At 42.7% G+C, this 22988-nt stretch overlaps 1 protein-coding gene across 2 annotated transcripts in view; it reads right to left on the reverse strand.

The window, feature by feature from the left end:
* Positions 1 to 22988, reverse strand: part of LOC139423641 (adhesion G protein-coupled receptor E5-like) — a 50045-nt gene that overhangs the window by 16724 nt on the left and 10333 nt on the right. For both annotated transcript variants that reach the window (XM_071175234.1, XM_071175233.1), the window contains 8 exons: positions 20594 to 20725; positions 12359 to 12402; positions 12119 to 12229; positions 11857 to 12010; positions 11546 to 11665; positions 10021 to 10229; positions 7729 to 7905; positions 827 to 1021 (listed from right to left, as the gene is read on the reverse strand). In XM_071175234.1, the coding sequence (XP_071031335.1) occupies positions 827 to 1021; positions 7729 to 7905; positions 10021 to 10229; positions 11546 to 11665; positions 11857 to 12010; positions 12119 to 12229; positions 12359 to 12402; positions 20594 to 20725 (1142 nt within the window). The remainder of the gene's footprint in view (positions 1 to 826; positions 1022 to 7728; positions 7906 to 10020; positions 10230 to 11545; positions 11666 to 11856; positions 12011 to 12118; positions 12230 to 12358; positions 12403 to 20593; positions 20726 to 22988) is intronic.

The following is a 22988-nucleotide window of genomic DNA, read 5'->3' on the forward strand; positions in this document are numbered from 1 at the left end:
AGAGGAGAGGAGAGGAGAGGAGAGGAGAGGAGAGGAGAGGAGAGGAGAGGAGAGGAGAGGAGAGACAGGGAGGAGGAGAGGAGAGGAGAGGAGAGGAGAGGAGAGGAGAGGAAAGGAGAGGAGAGGAGAGGAGAGGAGAGGAGAGGAGAGGAGAGGAGAGGAAAGGAAAGGAGAGGAGAGGAGAGACAGGGAGGAGGAGAGGAGAGGAGAGGAGAGGAGAGGAAAGGAAAGGAGAGGAGAGGAGAGGAGAGGAGAGGAGAGGAGAGGAGAGGAGAGGAGAGGAGAGGGGGGACAGGGAGGAGGAGAGGAGAGGAGAGGAGAGGAGAGGAGAGACAGGGAGGAGGAGAGGAGAGGATAGGAGAGGAGAGGAGAGGAGAGGAGAGACAGGGAGGAGGAGAGGAGAGGAGAGGAGAGGAGAGACAGGGAGGAGGAGAGGAGAGGAGAGGAGAGGAGAGGAGAGGAGAGGAGAGACAGGGAGGAGGAGAGGAGAGGAGAGGAGAGGAGAGGAGAGGAGAGACAGGGGGAGGAGGAGAGGAGAGGAGAGGAGAGGAGAGGAGAGGAGAGGAGAGGAGAGGAGAGGAGAGGAGGAGAGATGAAAGTCAAATTGAACTCAAATTCAGATCTGACTGAATGTAAAAAGGGTTTATTTTTAGTTATTTGTTTGTCATCCTACAACAGCAAATCTTCAAAGTGAAAATATTATAAAGATAAATATACCTTCATCGTTAGATTGATACACACACACACGCACGCACGCACGCACGCACGCGCACGCACGCACGCACGCACGCACGCACACACACACTCCCCACATGTTTATCCCCACCTTGTTCTGTGTGTGAGAGATACCGCTGAGGAAGACGAGGTCAGCGATGAAGAGGCAGACACAGAGGTGGAGGTGGATGGTGGTGCGTGTCCCCTGGATGGACCGACACAGCCAGAATGTCAGGATGCACAGCAACAGACACACCACAGACACCGACAGACCCAGCCACGTCAACAGACGCAGCTCAAATGTATCCTGGAAAGAGGGAGGTAGAGAGAGAGAGAGAGACATAGAGAGAGAGAGAGAGAGAAAGAGAGACAGAGAGAGAGAGAGAGAGAGAGACAGAGAGAGAGAGAGAGAGAGAGGTAGAGAAAGAGAGAGTTTACATAATATATAACAATCAGTTTTGACCCATCATTCATCTGTTTTTATTTTGCCATTAATACGTGTCACATATCAGTTTGCAAACAATAAAAAAAAATATATATATTATCTATCTCAGCTATCTGTGATGCAACTCCAGAACGCAGGTGTTTCAGCTCAGTGCTTTATGTGGTGGTGTGGTGAGACAGCAGAAAATAGGAGCATTGCACCGTGATTGGCTCAGTATTCTGTCACTCATGGGGACACTACAACATCGCCAAGTTTAAGTCCTTATTAAGGGTAGACATCCAAAATGTCAGCCCTTTGGGTCCTGCCATAGAGTTAAATTACAAGTCCCCTTTCAAGAATGCTCAAGGTCATTGGCCACAGATAAAATGACGTCAAATCACATTACATGTATAATGGCTTTGATTGGACTGATCATGTCAACATCTTACTTTCAAAATCTTAGCTAGCAGTCATCATGAATCAAGTAGACATTTTTAATCCTTGTCATATGAAGGGAAATAATGAAGAGAAATTGTAGATAACACGTATCATCGGCCATTGGACATAAAGATTACACAACAAGTGGGAAAATCGCAAATTCAACTAATCAAATCAAATGTTATTAGTCACATGCGCCGAATACAACAGACCTCACAGTGAAATGCTTAATTACGAGCCCCTAACCAACAATGCAGTTTAAAAAATATATGGATAAGAATAAGAGACAAAGGTAACCAGTAATTAAGTAGCGCAAGTAATTAAGTTGTACAAGTAATTAAAAAGCAGTAGTAAAATAGCAATAGTGAGACTATATACAGGTGGGTACCGATACAGAGTCAATGTGCGGGGGCACCAGTCTTCCAGCACAGCTGGTGCTCTCATGCATGTTTCAGTGTTATTTGCCTCGAAGCGAGCATAGAGGTGGTTTAGCTTGTCTGGTAGGCTCGTGTCACTGGGCAGCTCTCGGCTGTGCTTCCCTTTGTAGTCTGTAATGGTTTGCAAAGGCCTGTCACATCCGACGAGTGTCAGAGTCGGTGTAGTATGATTCGATCTTACAGGCTGACTACACTGCTCGCGTAGAGTGCGCAAGAGTTGCAAAATACATTTAGAAATCTACATTATTCAATTATTGCACCCACACTGTTCACGCGTGCCAACGAGCGTTTGCATTGCCAAAGGCTAAAATAGAAGTCAGTTCTATTTGTGATGCAGATCGCGCTGCAAGACCTGCCTTTCCTCATTGGTTTATAGAAGCATGTACCCGCGTATCATCTCCTCATTGGTTATCCTCACGTGGGTGACTGAAAGATGAACGAGGTCAGTGGCAGTAATGCACCTAATTTATGAAACATTGCCAATTGCAATATAAAGTCAAGAGAAGAAAATGCCTAAAAGGAGGAGAGATGACTAGAAATTATTCGGTTGACTGTTTTATGTGTGGATTAATTGTCGGAGTAGAGGACCTTATACCATTTCAGGTAAAATAACAACTCAATGTTTATATCACAGGACAAATTAGCTGGCAACAGCAAACTAGCTAAATAGGACAAATTAGCTAGCAAGTGCAAGCTAGCTAGCTAAATTGTCATAAATGTTTAATGATTTTCGACCTGTCCCCAAATTACTGTAATTGGTTCAGAGTTTGTTTTGATATTTAACCTGCGTGTCGATCGCGTTTGGTGTGGGAGGACAGAACACCACTCGCGCAGCCGGTTTGGGTTTCGTGTTAGTCCTGTATTGATGCTTTGCCTGTTTAATGGTTTATCGGAGGGCATAGCGTGATTTTTTATAAGCTTACGGGTTAAGCGGTAGCTCCTTGAAAGCGGTAGCTCTAGCCTTTAGCTCAGTGCGTATGTTGCCTGTAATCCATGGCTTCTGGTTGGGGAATGTACGTACGGTCACTGTGGGGATGACGTCATCGACGCACTTATTGATGAAGCCAAAGACTGATGTGGTGTACTCCTCAATGCCATCGGAGTAATCCAGGGACATATTCCAGTCTGTGATAGCAAAACAGTCCTGAAGCTCAGCATCTGCTTCATATGACCACTTTATTATTGATCTCGTCACTGGTGCTTCCTGCTTTAATTGTTGCTTCTAAGCAGGAATCAGAAGGATAGAATGATGGTCAGATTTGCCAAATGGAGGGCGAGGGAGAGCTTTGTATGTGTCTCTGTGTGTGGAGTATAGGTGGTCCAGAGTTTTTTTCACTCTGGTTGCACATTTAACATGCTGATAGAAATTTGGTAAACTGGATTTAAGTTTCCCTGCATTAAAGTCCCCAGGTACTAGGAGCGTCAACTCTGGGTTTGCTTATGGCGGAATACAGGTCATTCAAATGTAAATAAACAAACAAAAAAACACAATCGGTTGGGGGAACGTAAAACGTCTGTCTTCTTCTCCGGCGCCGTCTTAACCCAACAGTAAGTGGTTTGTAAGGAATCAGTGGCTAACTGCAAGCAATGCAAAGCAATCTTTAGCTTGATTTCAATGGAGTGGCTGTGTGTGTTTTTTTCAGGGTTCCCACCATAAATCCAGAGAATGCCAGACTTTGATGACAAAGTTTGATGATAAAATTTGCTCACAAAGTAAAGCCCTGCCACCTTCATAAGATGAGTCCAAAAATGTCTGGTATGCTGCTGTATAAATTATGTAATATGCAAGGGAGATATGTATACTGTAGATCACTGACGTCATCATGATATAATTTTTCCAGAGTTCCCAGTTGTCCTGAAAGCACCATACATCCAGAGAATACCAGACTTTGATGACAAAATTTGCCCATGAAGGATCGCCGCGCCACCTTCCTGTTCAAGTGAGCACAGCACAATAAGGTGAATCCAAAAATATCTGGTATGCTGCTGTATAAATGATGTAATATGCCAGGGAGATATGTACAGTGCCTTGTGAAAGTATTCGTCCCCCTTGAACTTTGCGACCTTTTGCCACATTTCAGGCTTCAAACATAAAGATATAAAACTGTATTTTTTTGTGAAGATTCAACAACAAGTGGGACACAATCATGAAGTGGAACGACATTAACTGGATATTTCAAACTTTTTTAACAAATCAAAAACTGAAAAATTGGGCGTGCAAAATTATTCAGCCCGCTTAAGTTAATACTTTGTAGCGCCACCTTTTGCTGCGATTACAGCTGTAAGTCGCTTGGGGTATGTCTCTATCAGTTTTGCACATCGAGAGGCTGAACATTTTTCCCATTCCTCCTTGCAAAACAGCACGAGCTCAGTGAGGTTGGATGGAGAGCAATTGTGAACAGCAGTTTTCAGTTCTTTCCACAGATTCTCGATTGGATTCAGGTCTGGACTTTGACTTGGCCATTCTAACACCTGGATATGTTTATTTTTGAACCATTCCATTGTAGATTTTGCTTTATGTTTTGGATCATTGTCTTGTCTTGTCTTGTCTTGTTCTTCCAGAATGGTCCTGTATTTGGCTCCATCCATCTTCCCATCAATTTTAACCATCTTCCCTGTCCCTGCTGAAGAAAAGCAGGCCCAAACCATGATGCTGCCACCACCATGTTTGACAGTGGGGATGGTGTGTTCAGATGTGTTGCTTTTACGCCAAACATAACGTATTGCATTGTTGCCAAAAAGTTCAATTTTGGTTTCATCTGACCAGAGCACCTTCTTCCACATGTTTGGTGTGTCTCCCAGGTGGCTTGTGGCAAACTTTAAACTACACTTTTTATGGATATCTTTAAGAAATTTCTTTCTTCTTGCCACTCTTCCATAAAGGCCAGATTTGTGCAATATACGACTGATTGTTGTCCTATGGACAGAGTCTCCCACCTCAGCTGTAGATCTCTGCAGTTCATCCAGAGTGATCATGGGCCTCTTGGCTGCATCTCTGATCATTCTTCTCCTTGTATGAGCTGAAAGTTTAGAGGGACGGCAAGGTCTTGGTAGATTTGCAGTGGTCTGATACTCCTTCCATTTCAATATTATCGCTTGCACAGTGCTCCTTGGGATGTTTAAAGCTTGGGAAATATTTTTGTATCCAAATCCGGCTTTAAACTTCTTCACAACAGTATCTCGGACCTGCCTGGTGTGTTCCTTGTTCTTCATGATGCTCTGTGCGCTTTTAACGGACCTCTGAGACTATCACAGTGCAGGTGCATTTATACGGAGACTTGATTACACACAGGTGGATTGTATTTATCCTCATTAGTCATTTAGGTCAGCATTGGATCATTCAGAGATCCTCACTGAACTTCTGGAGAGAGTTTGTTGCACTGAAAGTAAAGGGGCTGAATAATTTTGCACGCCAAATTTTTCAGTTTTTGATTTGTTAAAAAAGTTTGAAATAACCAATAAATGTCGTTCCACTTCATGATTGTTTCCCACTTGTTGTTGATTCTTCACAAAAAAATACAGTTTTATATCTTTATGTTTGAAGCCTGAAATGTGGCAAAAGGTCGCAAAGTTCAAGGGGGCCGAATACTTTCGCAAAGTATACTGTAGCTAAGAAGGTGTATGTTGTGTAGTAAGCTGTTAGTTGCCCATGTGCCTCACCTTAATATTTTGGCCTATTTGTAACAACGCAGGATTGTAAACACATCGTTCGTGGCCGGTGTGCTTACTTTATAACTTTTTGTGTATAGTTTTGACAATGCTACTGATAGTAGTGGTGGCACTTGGCCTACACACAAATTCATCACACACAACATTCTATGATAGAAAGGTGTTATTTGAAGTGTTTCTTTTTTGACATCAAAGACCCAAACGGCGTTCAATGTGCCTCACCCTAGTAGTTTGGTCTATTTTCACCTCTTTATTTCACCTACCGTTCAGACTTGGTGGTGCACATGGAGCCTATAACCTGTTTTAGAGAAATGTAATCATTGAATATTGTAAGAGCTCTCATTGTCTATATGCCCCCTTTATTTATCCTATGGTTCTGACTTGTTGTTCAGGGAGAACACTGTTTTAAGAGCTTTCATTGTCTATATGCCCCCTTTATTTATCCTATGGTTCTGACTTGGTGTAGAGGGAGAACACTGCAAGAACGACCCGTGTTCTGAATTCTATCAATGTACATTTCAAAATTGCTGAACAAATAGTTATATTCACCACGTCCGTCGTCGTTCGCTCATTAATGTCTTAATCAAAATGACGTATTGCCTCTTAGCCGCTTGTCGTCCCCTTATGACATAGTTTGTATCTCAATTGTCAGTAGAAAACAATTTTGTTTAATAAGCAAGACAGCCATATCAGCTATGTATTTTTTTAAAGGCAGTAAATGAGGCTGAATAAACTGTTTCGCTGCCGGACAAGGCTCAGCTGAAAGCCAGGTGTAGCAGTGGTAAGGTGTTTGGACTGCTGTTTATGTAGGTCCTAACAGTTTGTGGCCACCGTTTCTCACCATTATAGTGCAATTCATGTATTGTTTAGTGTTGTGTTGTGTAGTGGCTTGCTGACATGCATCCCACATTTCTCTGGGTTTCCCCCCCAAGATTAACATGCTAAAATCACCACTGTATAACATCAAGATGCAGGGAGGGAGGGAAAGAGAGAATTACCCTGTTAACAAAGTTAGCTAGTTTGGTTTGAAGACCCATCTGCACCATTTAAGACAAAGACCTCAGTTAATAATGTTAGGCATCTTCAGCTATCCTCAGTTAATGTTAAGCATCTTCAGCTATCCTCAGTTAATGTTAGGCATCTTCAGCTATCCTCAGTTAATGTTAAGCATCTTCAGCTATCCTCAGTGAATGTTAAGCATCTTCAGCTATCCTCAGTTAATGTTAAGCATCTTCAGCTATCCTCAGTGAATGTTAAGCATCTTCAGCTATCCTAAGTGAATGTTAAGCATCTTCAGCTATCCTCAGTTAATGTTAAGCATCTTCAGCTATCCTCAGTGAATGTTAAGCATCTTCAGCTATCCTCAGTTAATGTTAAGCATCTTCAGCTATCCTCAGTTAATGTTAAGCATCTTCAGCTATCCTCAGTGAATGTTAAGCATCTTCAGCTATCCTCAGTTAATGTTAAGCATCTTCAGCTATCCTCAGTGAATGTTAAGCATCTTCAGCCATCCTCAGTGAATGTTAAGCATCTTCAGCTATCCTCGGTTAATGTTAAGCATCTTCAGCTATCCTCAGTTAATGTTAGGCATCTTCAGCTATCCTCAGTGAATGTTAAGCATCTTCAGCTATCCTCAGTGAATGTTAAGCATCTTCAGCTATGCTCAGTGAATGTTAAGCATCTTCAGCTATCCTCAGTTAATGTTAAGCATCTTCAGCTATCCTCAGTGAATGTTAAGCATCTTCAGCTATCCTCAGTTAATGTTAAGCATCTTCAGCTATCCTCAGTTAATGTTAAGCATCTTCAGCTATCCTAAGTTAAAGGCACAGTCAAGTTAGTGTATGTAAACTTGTGACCCACTGGAATTGTGATGCAGTGAATTATAAGTGAAATGATCTGTCTGTAAACAATTGTTTGAAAAATTACTTGTGTCATGCACAAAGTAGAATTCCTAACCGACTTAAGGAGCATTATCTTGACATCATCCGGTGTGTGTGTGTGTGTGTGTGTGTGTGTGTGTGTGTGTGTGTGTGTGTGTGTGTGTACCTTTACAGGGTAGAGGGCCATGAGAACAGCAAAGCTGCTAAGGTGGGAACAGGAACACACGGTGTATGTAGCGTTAGATGTGACTTTGGTACAGCCACGACTTGACCACGCCCCGTCCTTTCCATGGACATGCCAGAACACACAGGTATAGTTCATTTCTGATGACTCTGCCCTCACCTGGGTTGGGGGGGGGGGGGGAGAGAGAGGCTAAGCACTTCTTAGAGAAATGTTTCTTCATTTCAGAAGGCAGCAAGAGTGTCAATATGTTAGGCCATCCTGATTATGTTAGGCCATCCTGATTATGTTAGGCCATCGTGATTATGTTAGGCCATTGTGATTATGTTAGGCCATTGTGATTATGTTAGGCCATCGTGATTATGTTAGGCCATCGTGATTATGTTAGGCCATCGTGATTATGTTAGGCCATCGTGATTATGTTAGGCCATCGTGATTATGTTAGGCCATCCTGATTATGTTAGGCCATCCTGATTATGTTAGGCCATCGTGATTATGTTAGGCCATCGTGATTATGTTAGGCCATTGTGATTATGTTAGGCCATTGTGATTATGTTAGGCCATCGTGATTATGTTAGGCCATCGTGATTATGTTAGGCCATCGTGATTATGTTAGGCCATCGTGATTATGTTAGGCCATCGTGATTATGTTTTGCCATCGTGATTATGTTAGGCCATCGTGATTATGTTAGGCCATCGTGATTATGTTAGGCCATTGTGATTATGTTAGGCCATCGTGATTATGTTAGGCCATCGTGATTATGTTAGGCCATTGTGATTATGTTAGGCCATCGTGATTATGTTAGGCCATCGTGATTATGTTAGGCCATCGTGATTATGTTAGGCCATCGTGATTGTTTTGCCATCGTGATTATGTTAGGCCATCGTGATTATGTTAGGCCATCGTGATTATGTTAGGCCATCGTGATTATGTTAGGCCATCGTGATTATGTTAGGCCATCGTGATTATGTTAGGCCATCGTGATTATGTTAGGCCATCGTGATTATGTTAGGCCATCGTGATTATGTTAGGCCATCGTGATTATGTTAGGCCATCGTGATTATGTTAGGCCATCGTGATTATGTTAGGCCATCGTGATTATGTTAGGCCATCGTGATTGTTAGGCCATCGTGATTATGTTAGGCCATCATGATTATGTTAGGCCATCGTGATTATGTTAGGCCATCGTGATTATGTTAGGCCATCGTGATTATGTTAGGCCATCGTGATTATGTTAGGCCATCGTGATTATGTTAGGCCATCGTGATTATGTTAGGCCATCGTGATTATGTTAGGCCATCGTGATTATGTTAGGCCATCGTGATTATGTTAGGCCATCGTGATTATGTTAGGCCATCGTGATTATGTTAGGCCATCGTGATTATGTTAGGCCATCGTGATTGTTAGGCCATCGTGATTATGTTAGGCCATCATGATTATGTTAGGCCATCGTGATTATGTTAGGCCATCGTGATTATGTTAGGCCATCGTGATTATGTTAGGCCATCGTGATTATGTTTTGCCATCGTGATTATGTTAGGCCATCGTGATTATGTTAGGCCATCGTGATTATGTTAGGCCATCCTGATTATGTTAGGCCATCCTGATTATGTTAGGCCATCGTGATTATGTTAGGCCATCGTGATTATGTTAGGCCATCGTGATTATGTTAGGCCATCGTGATTATGTTAGGCCATCGTGATTATGTTAGGCCATCGTGATTATGTTAGGCCATCGTGATTATGTTAGGCCATCGTGATTATGTTAGGCCATCGTGATTATGTTAGGCCATCGTGATTATGTTAGGCCATCGTGATTATGTTAGGCCATCGTGATTATGTTTTGCCATCGTGATTATGTTAGGCCATCGTGATTATGTTAGGCCATCGTGATTATGTTAGGCCATCATGATTATGTTAGGCCATCGTGATTATGTTAGGCCATCGTGATTATGTTAGGCCATCGTGATTATGTTAGGCCATCGTGATTATGTTAGGCCATCGTGATTATGTTAGGCCATCCTGATTATGTTAGGCCATCGTGATTATGTTAGGCCATCGTGATTATGTTAGGCCATTGTCAGGATAAAGTCCTAGCTGTAGACGTACGATTATAATATACTATAATATTTACATACATCATATATTAACATCAGCTATTATAATATACTATAATATTTACATACATCATATATTAACATCAGCTATTATAATATACTATAATATTTACATACATCATATATTAACATCATCTATTGTAATATTATTAAGTGATACCTGTAGATGTTTGAAGGTGAGGATGACAGGCTTGGTGAGTTGGTCTGTTGCTGGGTTACTGACAAAAGCTGTTACCACCTTGGAACTGATCTGGTAGTTAGGCTTTGACGCCGTGTCTGTGTCTGTGTCTGTGTCAGTGAGGTACTGGAAGGAGTTGTTGACATATCTCTCCACTGTCTTGTAACACACCAACCCAGCCAGAGTCAAACCTGTGAAGCACAGAAAGAAACAAGTTACCAGAATGTCTTGTACCTTTCCCAGAATTCTCAGATTTTTCAGGTTTCCTGGTTGGAAGATTCCAGGAATAAAGAGGGAATAAACAGAATATCCAGAATCCAAGATTTCTGGGCAACATTGGTAGTTTTGGAAAGTTATTGGTACTAAAAGTTAGAGTACTTAGTGTTGATGGAATTTATATGTTTAAATGAATGATTAGAATATTCCACCCTGAAACCATATAATTGTATGAAATTGATGAGAATCATGAAATTATTCTAATGATGTGTGTAGTTTTAGTCAGTAAAATTATATATCTGTGAGTGTAGTTTTAGTCAGAATTAGGGTAAAACAATATATCTGTACAATATGTCTTTATAGTATCTTAAAACACAGACTGTCTGAGCCAAATTCGGTGCCAACCTGACTAGAGATTTGGGTGAGGACGGGGAGTACGTCTCAATGTCTCAAGGTCTACCGAATCTCTGTCGGTTGGGTAGTGAGACAGTATGTGTGTTGCATACATTCTGTTTGTGTGTGAATGTATGTGCGTAAGGAGTCTGTTTGTGTGTGAAAGTATGTGCGTAACGAGTCTGTTTGTGTGTGAAAGTACGTGCGTAAGGAGTCTGTTTGTGTGTGAAAGTATGTGCGTAAGGAGTCTGTTTGTGTGTGAAAGTATGTGCGTAAGGATCCAGTATAAAATGAATGGTTTTGTACAACGAACCAGTGCTCTCGTGAATAAACATTTTGACTATTTTAGCTGGGCCTCCGTCTGTTTCATTCAACCAGGATCTTACAAATTCGGGGTTGCAGACCGAGTAGTTTAATTGAATTGGATTACGAGAACATAATTCTCGTAACAATTTGGTTCCTCGAGCCGGATCTCAATACCTGCCTCTGTCGTCCCAAGGAACTGCTGAAAACCGTGCACGGGCGGATCCAGGATCCGTAAGACAAAGATCTGACCTCTGAATTGAGGGTTTATTTCAGGCAAGTGGTGAACTGGTACACAACAGGGGTGGTGACGAGATCTTTATTCACAAATTTGGGGGGAATGATTTAAGATATCTTTGACTTGATGTTCTAAATACTTAGAATATATCAATAATAGGAGCTTGGTTATTCTAAATAGATTCACTAGGAGGCTTTTACTGTGTGTATTAACCAAAATCGATTGAGGGAACAGGTCCGCAATGACCTGAGGTACATGTGCACTACCATAAATAAAAATAGCTTAATAATTGAGGTCTGTGAGGAATGGCCGAGATGATGGTGATGATGGTGATGATGATGATGAAGAGTAGCCTACCTGGGTACGTCCCGTTGCCAGTGGCTGTCTCCCAGCTGGTGTCCAGTCGAGCGTTGTCATTGGCCAGGCTGATTGGCCCAATGGGCGGAGTCTGTCCCCTCCTCACTGCAATCTCAGCCTCTGTGTACAAGGACAAGGTAAAAGGTGAAGGAGGATGTGTGTGAGTGTGTTCAGTAGTGTATGTGCGTTCATGTGTGTGTGTGTGTGTGTGTGTGTTTGTGTGTGCATGTTCGTGTGTGTGTGTGTGTGTGTGTGTGTGCATGTTTGTGTGTGTGTGTGTGTGTGTGTGTTCAGGAGTCTGTGTGTGTTACCTGTGTGGTCTGTTTCCATGGTGGTGTGGTTGTCTCTGAGCTGCGGCGCTATGAGCTTCATGGCGTCCTCCACAGCGCCGAGCAACCTACTCACCTCACGGCTGTTGCTTAGGATACCTTGAGACAGGAAACTGTCTATCTGCGTGAAGACATTCTACACACAGGAAGTAGAAACAGGAAACAGGAAGTGAGTGAACGAGGTGTTTTGCACCGATTGCACCGTGTGGGTGTGCGTGTGTGTGTGTGTGTGTGTGTGGTTTACCTTCAGTAACCCATCTCCAGTCAGTCTCCCTCCGGCTGCGTCCCCAGAGTTATTTAAAGCCAAACAGCTGTTCCTCATCAGAGACAGGAGACCAGCTAAACCTGGGACATTCTGAGAGAGAGGAGAAGTTCATTGACTTCATGTGAGTAAAAACATTTATAGCAGGACATATATTGTAGTGTCAGAAGAGAGTTCTTGAAAGTATTAATTAAAACACAGGTGTCTGGGTTTAGAACTCACCTGTCCAGGAGTCTCATCCCCTTTAAACTGGTCACAGGTTAGTACTGAAGGAAACACAAAACACTGCCATCACACCTGGATCGACACTACACAGCACAACACAACACAACATAACACAACAGGACACAACACAACACTACACAACACAACACGACACAACATAACATAACACAACACAACAGGACACAACACAATCACACCTGGATCGACACAACACAGCACAACATAACACAACATAACATAACACAACAGGACACAACACAACACAACACAACATAACATAACACAACAGGACACAACACAACACAACACAACATAACATAACACAACAGGACACAACACAATCACACCTGGATCGACACAACACAGCACAACACAACACAACACAACATAACAGGACACAACAGGACACAACACAATCACACCTGGATCGACACTACACAGCACAACACAACACAACATAACATAACACAACAGGACACAACACAACACAACACAACATAACATAACACAACAGGACACAACACAATCACACCTGGATCGACACAACACAGCACAACACAACACAACACAACATAACAGGACACAACAGGACACAACACAATCACACCTGGATCGACACAACACAGCACAACATAACACAACACAACATAACAGAACACAACAGGACACAACACAACACAACACAACATAACATAACACAACAGGACACAACACAACACAACACAACATAACATAACACAACAGGACACAACACAATCACACCTGGATCGACACAACACAGCACAACACAACACAACACAACATAACAGGACACAACAGGACACAACACAATCACACCTGGATCGACACAACACAGCACAACATAACACAACACAACATAACAGAACACAACAGGACACAACACAATCACACCTGGATCGACACAACACAGCACAACACAACACAACATAACACAACAGGACACAACACAACACAACACAATCACACCTGGATCGACACAACACAGCACAACATAACACAACACAACATAACAGAACACAACAGGACACAACACAGCACAACACAACACAACACAACACAACATAACAGGACACAACAGGACACAACACAATCACACCTGGATCGACACAACACAGCACAACATAACACAACACAACATAACAGAACACAACAGGACACAACACAATCACACCTGGATCGACACTACACAGCACAACACAACACAACATAACACAACAGGACACAACACAACACAACACAACATAACATAACACAACAGGACACAACACAACATAACATAACATAACACAACAGGACACAACACAATCACACCTGGATCGACACAACACAGCACAACATAACACAACACAACATAACAGAACACAACAGGACACAACACAACACAACACAACATAACATAACATAACACAACAGGACACAACACAATCACACCTGGATCGACACTACACAGCACAACACAACACAACACAACACAACAGGACACAACACAACACAACACAACACAACACAACAGGACACAACACAATCACACCTGGATCGACACTACACAGCACAACACAACACAACACAACATAACACAACAGGACACAACACAATCACACCTACGCAACTAAACAATCCCACCTGCACAACAACACAAACACAATGACAAATAACACACCTGTGTCTTTTCTGCACCACAACAACACAAACACAATGACAAATAACACACCTGTGTCTTTTCTGCACCACAACAACACAAACACAATGACAAATAACACACCTGTGTCTTTTCTGCACCACAACAACACAAACACAATGACAAATAACATACCTGTGTCTTTTCTGCACCACAACAACACAAACACAATGACAAATAACACACCTGTGTCTTTTCTGCACCACAACAACACAAACACAATGACAAATAACACACCTGTGTCTTTTCTGCACCACAACAACACAAACACAATGACAAATAACACACCTGTGTATTTTCTGCACCACAACAACAATGTATGTGTATCTTCATACTAGGCAAGTCAGATAACCCACAAGACATGCCACCAGAGGTCTCTTCACAATACCCAAGTCCAGAACAGACAACAGGAAACACACAGTACTACATAGAGCCATGACTACATGGAAATCTCTTCCAAATCAAGTAAGTTTAAAAAATGGATAAAAATTATGGAACAGTGGGGACTGTGAAGCAACACAAACATAAGCACAAACACGATAACAGACATGCACACACACACATGATAACAGACATGCACACACGCACACATGGTAACAGACATGCACACACACACACATGATAACAGACATGCATACACACACACATGATAACTGGAACTGGAACTAATGGGGATCCTTAATAAATACAAATACAACACAAACCACACCACACCACGATACAACAACACTACACACCACAACACACACCACAACACACCACGATACAACAACACTACACACCACAACACACACCACAACACACCACGATACAACAACACTACACACCACAACACACACCACAACACACCACGATACAACAACACTACACACCACAACACACACCACAACACACCACGATACAACAACACTACACACCACAACACACACCACAACACACCACGATACAACAACACTACACACCACAACACACACCACAACACACCACGATACAACAACACTACACACCACAACACACACCACAACACACCACGATACAACAACACTACACACCACAACACACACCACAACACACCACGATACAACAACACTACACACCACAACACACCACGATACAACAACACTACACACCACAACACACACCATAACACACCACGATACAACAACACTACACACCACAACACACACCACAACACACCACAACACAACAACACTACACACCACAACACACCACGATACAACAACACTACACACCACAACACACACCACAACACACCACGATACAATAACACTACACACCACAACACACCACGATACAACAACACTACACACCACAACACACACCACAACACACCACGATACAACAACACTACACACCACAACACACCACGATACAACAACACTACACACCACAACACACACCACAACACACCACGATACAACAACACTACACACCACAACACACACCACAACACACCACGATACAACAACACTACACACCACAACACACACCACAACACACCAAGATACAACAACACTACACACCACAACACACACCACAACACACCACGATACAACAACACTACACACCACACCACAACACACAACACAATACAACAATACAACACACCACAATACAACAACACTACACACCACACACCACACACCACACCACACACCACACACCACACACCACACCACACACCACACACCCCAACACAACACACCACAACACACCACAATACAACAACACTACACACCACAACAACACTACACAACACACACCACAATACAACAACACTACACAACACACACCACAATACAACAACACTACATAACACACACCTCAATACAACAACACTACACACCACACACCACAACAACACAACACACCACAACAACACTACACAACACACACCACAACACACACCACAACACTACACACCACAATACAACACAACAACACAACACACCACAACACAACACACACCACAATACACACCACACCACAATACACACCACAACAACACTACACACCACAACACACACCCCAACACAACACAACACCATACCACAACAACACACCACCACACACCCCAACACAACACCATACCACAACAACACAACACACCACACCACAATAGTAGATCCAAGTTGTTGCCATGGGTAACCATGTTAACCATCAGATACCAACTAACTAAGATATAAATGAAGACATGAGACAGAGAGGAAGTTGAGGTGGAGATTAAAACACCCAGAAACCCACAGCACACCAGTCATGAAATGTTTCCATGGTAACCATCCTAGGACACATCCCAAATGACAACCTATTATATAGTGCTCTATGGGCCCTGGTCTAATGTAGTGCACTATACAGGGAATAGGGCCCTGGTCTAATGTAGTGCACTATATAGGGAAAGGGGTGTCATTTTGGCCTCAGCACTACAAAGAGGAAGCTGCCAGTGGAATAACGGTATCTACAGCAGCAGAGGAAAGTCCCTACTGTAATATAAGCACCACACTCAGATCAGTTTACATAGTCCCATACTGATCACCATTATCCAGGCTTACACAGTAAAACTGAACCTAGACCTGTCCTTATGAGGTGGTTTGCAGTGGCACAACTGTAACCTCTGTTTGAGGAAGTAGCATGGGGATCAGTGAGGGTAGTGACCTCTCTAACAGTCTAGTTCAGGGGGTCAAACTCATTTTTCCAAGTGTGCCGCATTTGGCTTCAACGAGGTCCAGAGGACTGCACTTAAAATTGGATATATTCCCTCGGCGTCCAATTATCCAAAATATCCATTGATTTTGGAATTTTAGATGCTCACTGACTGTCTAGCTTTCATTTGGATGACAGTTATTGTGATTGTGAAATACAGGAAAAGGAGGACCGAGCACGCCCCCATTCGCATCGACGGGTCTGTAGTGGAGCAGGTTGAGAGCTTCAAGTTCCTTGGTGTTCACATCACCAACAAACTATCATGGTCCAAACACAACAAGACAGTGGTGAAGAGGGCACGACAACGCCTATTGCCCCCCCAGGAGACTGAAATGGGTCCTCAGATCCTCAAAAAGTTCTACATCTGCACCATTGAAAGGTTGCATCACTGCCTGGTATGGCAACTGCTCGGCCTCCGACCGCAAGGTACTACAGAAGGTAGTGCGTACGGCCCAGTACATCATCGGGGCCAGGCTTCCTGCCATCCAGGACCTCTATACCAGGCGGTGTCAGAGGAAGGCCCTAAAACTTGTCGAAGACTCCAGCCAACCTAGTCATAGGTTGTTCTCTCTGCTACCGAACAGCAAGCGGTACCGGAGCACCAAGTCTAGGTCCAAGAGTCTAAACAGCTTCTAACCCCAAACCATAAGACTCGTGAACAGCTATTCAAATTGACTATTTGCATTGCCCCCCTCCCTTTCTCCTTTACACTGCTGCTACTCTCTGTTTATTATTGATGCAGAGTCACTTTAACTCTACCTACATGTACATATTACCTCAATTACCTCAACAAACCGGTGCCCCCGCACATTGACTCTGTACCGGTACCACCTGTATATAGCCTCCACATTGACTCTGTACCGGTACCACCTGTATATAGCCTCCACATTGACTCTGTACCGGTACCCTCTGTATATAGCCTCCACATTGACTCTGTACCGGTACCCCCTGTATAAAGCCTCCACATTGACTCTGTACTGGTACCCCCTGTATATAGCCTCCACATTGACTCTGTACCGGTACCACCTGTATATAGCCTCCACATTGACTCTGTACCGGTACCCTCTGTATATAGCCTCCACATTGACTCTGTACCGGTACCACCTGTATATAGCCTCCACATTGACTCTGTAGTGGTACCCCCTGTATATAGCCTCCACATTGACTCTGTACCGGTACCCCCTGTATATAGCCTCCACATTGACTCTGTACTGGTACCTCCTGTATATAGCCTCCACATTGACTCTGTACTTGTACCACCTGTATATAACCTCCACATTGACTCTGTACTGGTACCTCCTGTATATAGCCTCCACATTGACTCTGTACTGGTACCCCCTGTATATAGCCTCCACATTGACTCTGTACTGGTACCCCCTGTATATAGCCTCCACATTGACTCTGTACTGGTACCCCCTGTATATAGCCTCCACATTGACTCTGTACTGGTACCCCCTGTATATAGCCTCCACATTGACTCTGTACTGGTACCACCTGTATATAGCCTCCACATTGACTCTGTACTGGTACCCCCTGTATATAGCCTCCACATTGACTCTGTACCGGTACCACCTGTATATAGCCTCCACATTGACTCTGTACTGGTACCCCCTGTATATAGCCTCCACATTGACTCTGTACTGGTACCCCCTGTATATAGCCTCCACATTGACTCTGTACTGGTACCCCCTGTATATAGCCTCCACATTGACTCTGTACTGGTACCCCCTGTATATAGCCTCCACATTGACTCTGTACTGGTACCCCCTGTATATAGCCTCCACATTGACTCAGTACTGGTACCCCCTGTATATAGCCTCCACATTGACTCTGTACTGGTACCCCCTGTATATAGCCTCCACATTGACTCAGTACTGGTACCCCCTGTATATAGCCTCCACATTGACTCTGTACTGGTACCCCCTGTATATAGTCTCACCATTGACTCAGTACTGGTACCCCCTGTATATAGCCTCCACATTGACTCTGTACTGGTACCCCCTGTATATAGCCTCCACATTGACTCAGTACTGGTACCCCCTGTATATAGCCTCCACATTGACTCTGTACTGGTACCCCCTGTATATAGCCTCCACATTGACTCTGTACTGGTACCCCCTTCTATTTAGCCTCCACATTGACTCTGTACTGGTACCCCCTGTATATAGCCTCCACATTGACTCTGTACTGGTACCCCCTGTATATAGCCTCCACATTGACTCTGTACTGGTACCCCCTTCTATATAGCCTCCACATTGACTCTGTACTGGTACCCCCTGTATATAGCCTCCACATTGACTCTGTACTGGTACCCCCTGTATATAGCCTCCACATTGACTCTGTACTGGTACCCCCTTCTATTTAGCCTCACTACTGTTATTTTACTGCTGCTCTTTAATTGATATATTCTTTTCTTTTTAGATAAGTAATCTATTTTTTTACTTATTTGTCTTAAAACTGCATTGTTGGTTAAAGACTTGTCAGTCAGCATTTCACTGTAAGGTCTACTACACCTGTTGTATTCGGCGCATTTGACAAATAACATTTGATTTGATTTGAGTTAACAACTGGACAGATGAGAGAGAACATACATGTAGGTCCATTATCAATTCAACACGGTTAAGTTTTAGTCATTTAAATGTTGACTGAGATCGTTTAATGAGCCGTATGTTTGACTCCCCTGGTCTAGACAGCCTTTTGGTGATGTGTGGTTATGTTGGTAAAGCATTGCCAAGGGTTGTGGGTACGAGTCCCGTTGCGGCCACACTTGTGAAAATGTATCCACTCCCCTTGCTGTAAGTCGCTTTTGAATAAAAGTGTCTTTTAGACGGCGTATGTTATGTTATGTTAGATATAGATGTATGTAATGTTATGTTATGTTAGATATAGATGTATGTAATGTTATGTTATGTTAGATATAGATGTATGTAATGTAATGTTATGTTAGATATAGATGTATGTAATGTTATGTTATGTTAGATATAGATGTATGTAATGTTATGTTATATTAGATATAGATATAGATGTATGTAATGTTATGTTATGTTAGATATAGATGTATGTAATGTATGTAATGTTTGATATATATGTATGTTATATTAGATAAAGATGTATGTTATGTTATGTTTGTTATGTTAGATATAGATGTATGTAATGTTATGTTATGTTAGATATAGATGCATGTTATGTTATGTTATGTTAGATATAGATGCATGTTATGTTATGTTAGATCTAGATGTATGTTATGTTATGTAGATATAGACGTTATTAAAGACTGCTCAAATAGGAACCCAGTTCTAGTTCCTGTTCTAGGTCCTCTTCGTAACTTACTGTACCATATCGTTTGTACCATATCGTGTACCTCCCGGTGTGCCTCCCCCCCAGATTCCTGCTGGGGCCATGCTTGTGAAAATGTATCCACTACCTTGCTATAAGCTGCTTTTGAATATAAGCGTCTGCTCGACGTATGTTATGTTAGATATAGATGTATGTAATGTTATGTTATGTCAGATATATGTTATGTTATGTTATGTTAGATATAGATGTATGTAATGTTATGTTATGTCAGATATATGTTATGTTATGTTAGATATAGATGTATGTAATGTTATTTTAGATATAGATGTATGTTATGTTATGTTAGATACAGATGTATGATATATTAGATATTGATGTATGTTATGTTACGTTATGTTAGATATAGATGTAAATTAAAGACTGTTCAAATAGGAACCCTGTTCTAGTTCCTCTTCGTAACTTACTGTACCATATCTTGGGAAGCAGTGCCTCATGGTACCAGATTCTGTCCTCACCTGAGCACCTTGCCTGTTTGTTGCCATGATTACTGTATCCAGGTAGACAGAGGCAACTGTAGTTTCCTTCCTGGTTCTGACAGATCCCTCCCCCTCCACAGATACCAGCAGTTACATGACACTCATCTATGTCTGAGAGAGAGAGAGAGAGAGAGAGAGAGAGAAAAAACAAAGAACATTCCAGAACAACAACCTTAGATGAGGGGTGTCAGCCATCCATTGCTTTACTGCAGTAGGCTAAAACAGGGTCACAGTGTTTCTTGGTAGTCTTAAACTTTGATACAAAAATATACACCTCACACACCTGGTTATGGGATGAAAAAAATAAGACACCTCTACCATGTCAGATACAGAGCTGAAATGTATAATTGTTTAGTTTTCATCCCGATATTAGACTTTATATACATCACAGAAGACTGAAATATAACAAAACCGTTTGACAAAGAAAGACCAGATTTTCGGCAGTTAAAGAAAGTGTTTATTAATGATAAAATTATGAAAAATATGAATAAACATTCCACCCAGGAGGCCACTAAGTCATTTCACTACTCTGTCCTTCCTTCTGAAGTGTACACTACTTCAAAACTAAAAGCATTGGCTTGGTGGAGGCATGCTAGTGTGAGTTCAGTGAAGGAAAGTGAACAAGTGCACACTTCACGAGAAAGGAGACATTATTGGGACGCACCCAGAGTCTTAGTTCTGCCTCCTGCAAGACGATGTCTTGGGGTCACAGTTCAAACTGGTTTAGGGTACGGTGTCACGTTCAAACTGGTTTAGGGTACGGGGTCACGTTCATACTGGTTTAGGGTACGGGGTCACGGTCATACTGGTTTAGGGTACGGGGTCACGTTTCAACTGGTTTAGGGTACGGGGTCACGTTCAAACTGGTTTAGGGTACGGGGTCACGTTCAAACTGGTTTAGGGTACGGGGTCACGTTCAAACTGGTTTAGGGTACGGGGTCACGTTCATAATGGTTTAGGGTACAGGGTCACGTTCAAACTGGTTTAGGGTACCGGGTCACGTTCAAATTGGTTTAGGGTACGGGGTCACAGTTCAAACTGGTTTAGGGTACGGGGTCACGTTCCAGTCCGACTACACTGCAGTCATTGCTTTGCTTCAACCAATGGCTGGTGCTACGTCATCAACTGTGCTATATCATATAATGTGTTTGGCTGATGGTCGACTTCCTGTCTGACAAGATGGGCAGGTGTTGTATTGTATCAACCAATGGCTGCGCTCCACCTCACTGACAGCTCAGTAGGGCATCAAATTGTTACTGTATCATTTGATGGGTACAGCTGTGAATTCTGGCAAACATTTGGAGTGGAACGCAAACAAATTAAAGGGGTCAAGGGCTAAGAGTACCGTTGCCATGGTTACTGAGCCCTGACGGACAGGTGCAGGTGTATCGGCCAGGTGTGCTTGTGCACATGCCCAGAGCGCCACACACCGGGGGAACCCACACACACTCATCCTCATCTGTAGTTGACACACACACACACACACACACACACACACACACACACACACTGTTATGAATTTTATGAATAATGACTAAATGATGTATACATTTAACAAAGAACTATAACTAACAGAATTCTTCCCTGTCTCTGTATAATGATGTTTGTCCATAAGAAAGAGGGACTGTTAGCAATCCAGGAACTGTTGCAGACAACTTGTGACCACTGTGGGAAGGAAGTCTCCCCACCCAGGAAGGGGAGAAACCTTGGGCTTGTAGTAGATTGTATAACAGGTGGCAGGCAATGTATGAGTAGGAGAAGACTTGTGAACCATATTGTCATTGTCTTAGAGGAGGAGGGACAGTTATGACGAGATGAGAGGTATGTAAACTAATGTACATGTAAATCCCTCCTGGCTCGATGCCCACTCTAGCCCGGCCGATTCGAGGAGCTGCGATGTAACTTTCCCGGGCTGTGAACATGCACTGGAGACACCGTACACTCCACCACATAACACGGTGCCTGACCAGTACGACGCTCCACCCTGTAAGCACGGGGAGTTGGCTCAGGTCTCCTACCTGACTCCGCCAATGACCCTGTGTGCCTCCCCCCCCAGATTCCTGCTGGGGCCACGCTTGTGAAAATGTATCCACTTCCTTGCTATAAGCTGCTTTTGAATAAAAGCGTCTGCTAGACGTATGCTATGTTATGTTAGATATAGATGTATGTATTGTAATGTTATGTTAGAAATATATGTATGTTAAGTTATGTTATGTTAGATATAGATAGATGTAATGTTATGTTATGTTATGTTATGTTAGATATAGATAGATGTAATGTTATGTTATGTTAGATATAGATGTAATGTTATGTTATGTTAGATAAAGATGTATGTTATGTTATGTTAGATATAGATGTTAGTTATGTTATGTTA

Source organism: Oncorhynchus clarkii, chromosome 13 (genome assembly GCF_045791955.1).
Source record: "Oncorhynchus clarkii lewisi isolate Uvic-CL-2024 chromosome 13, UVic_Ocla_1.0, whole genome shotgun sequence".
Lineage (NCBI taxonomy): Eukaryota > Metazoa > Chordata > Actinopteri > Salmoniformes > Salmonidae > Oncorhynchus > Oncorhynchus clarkii.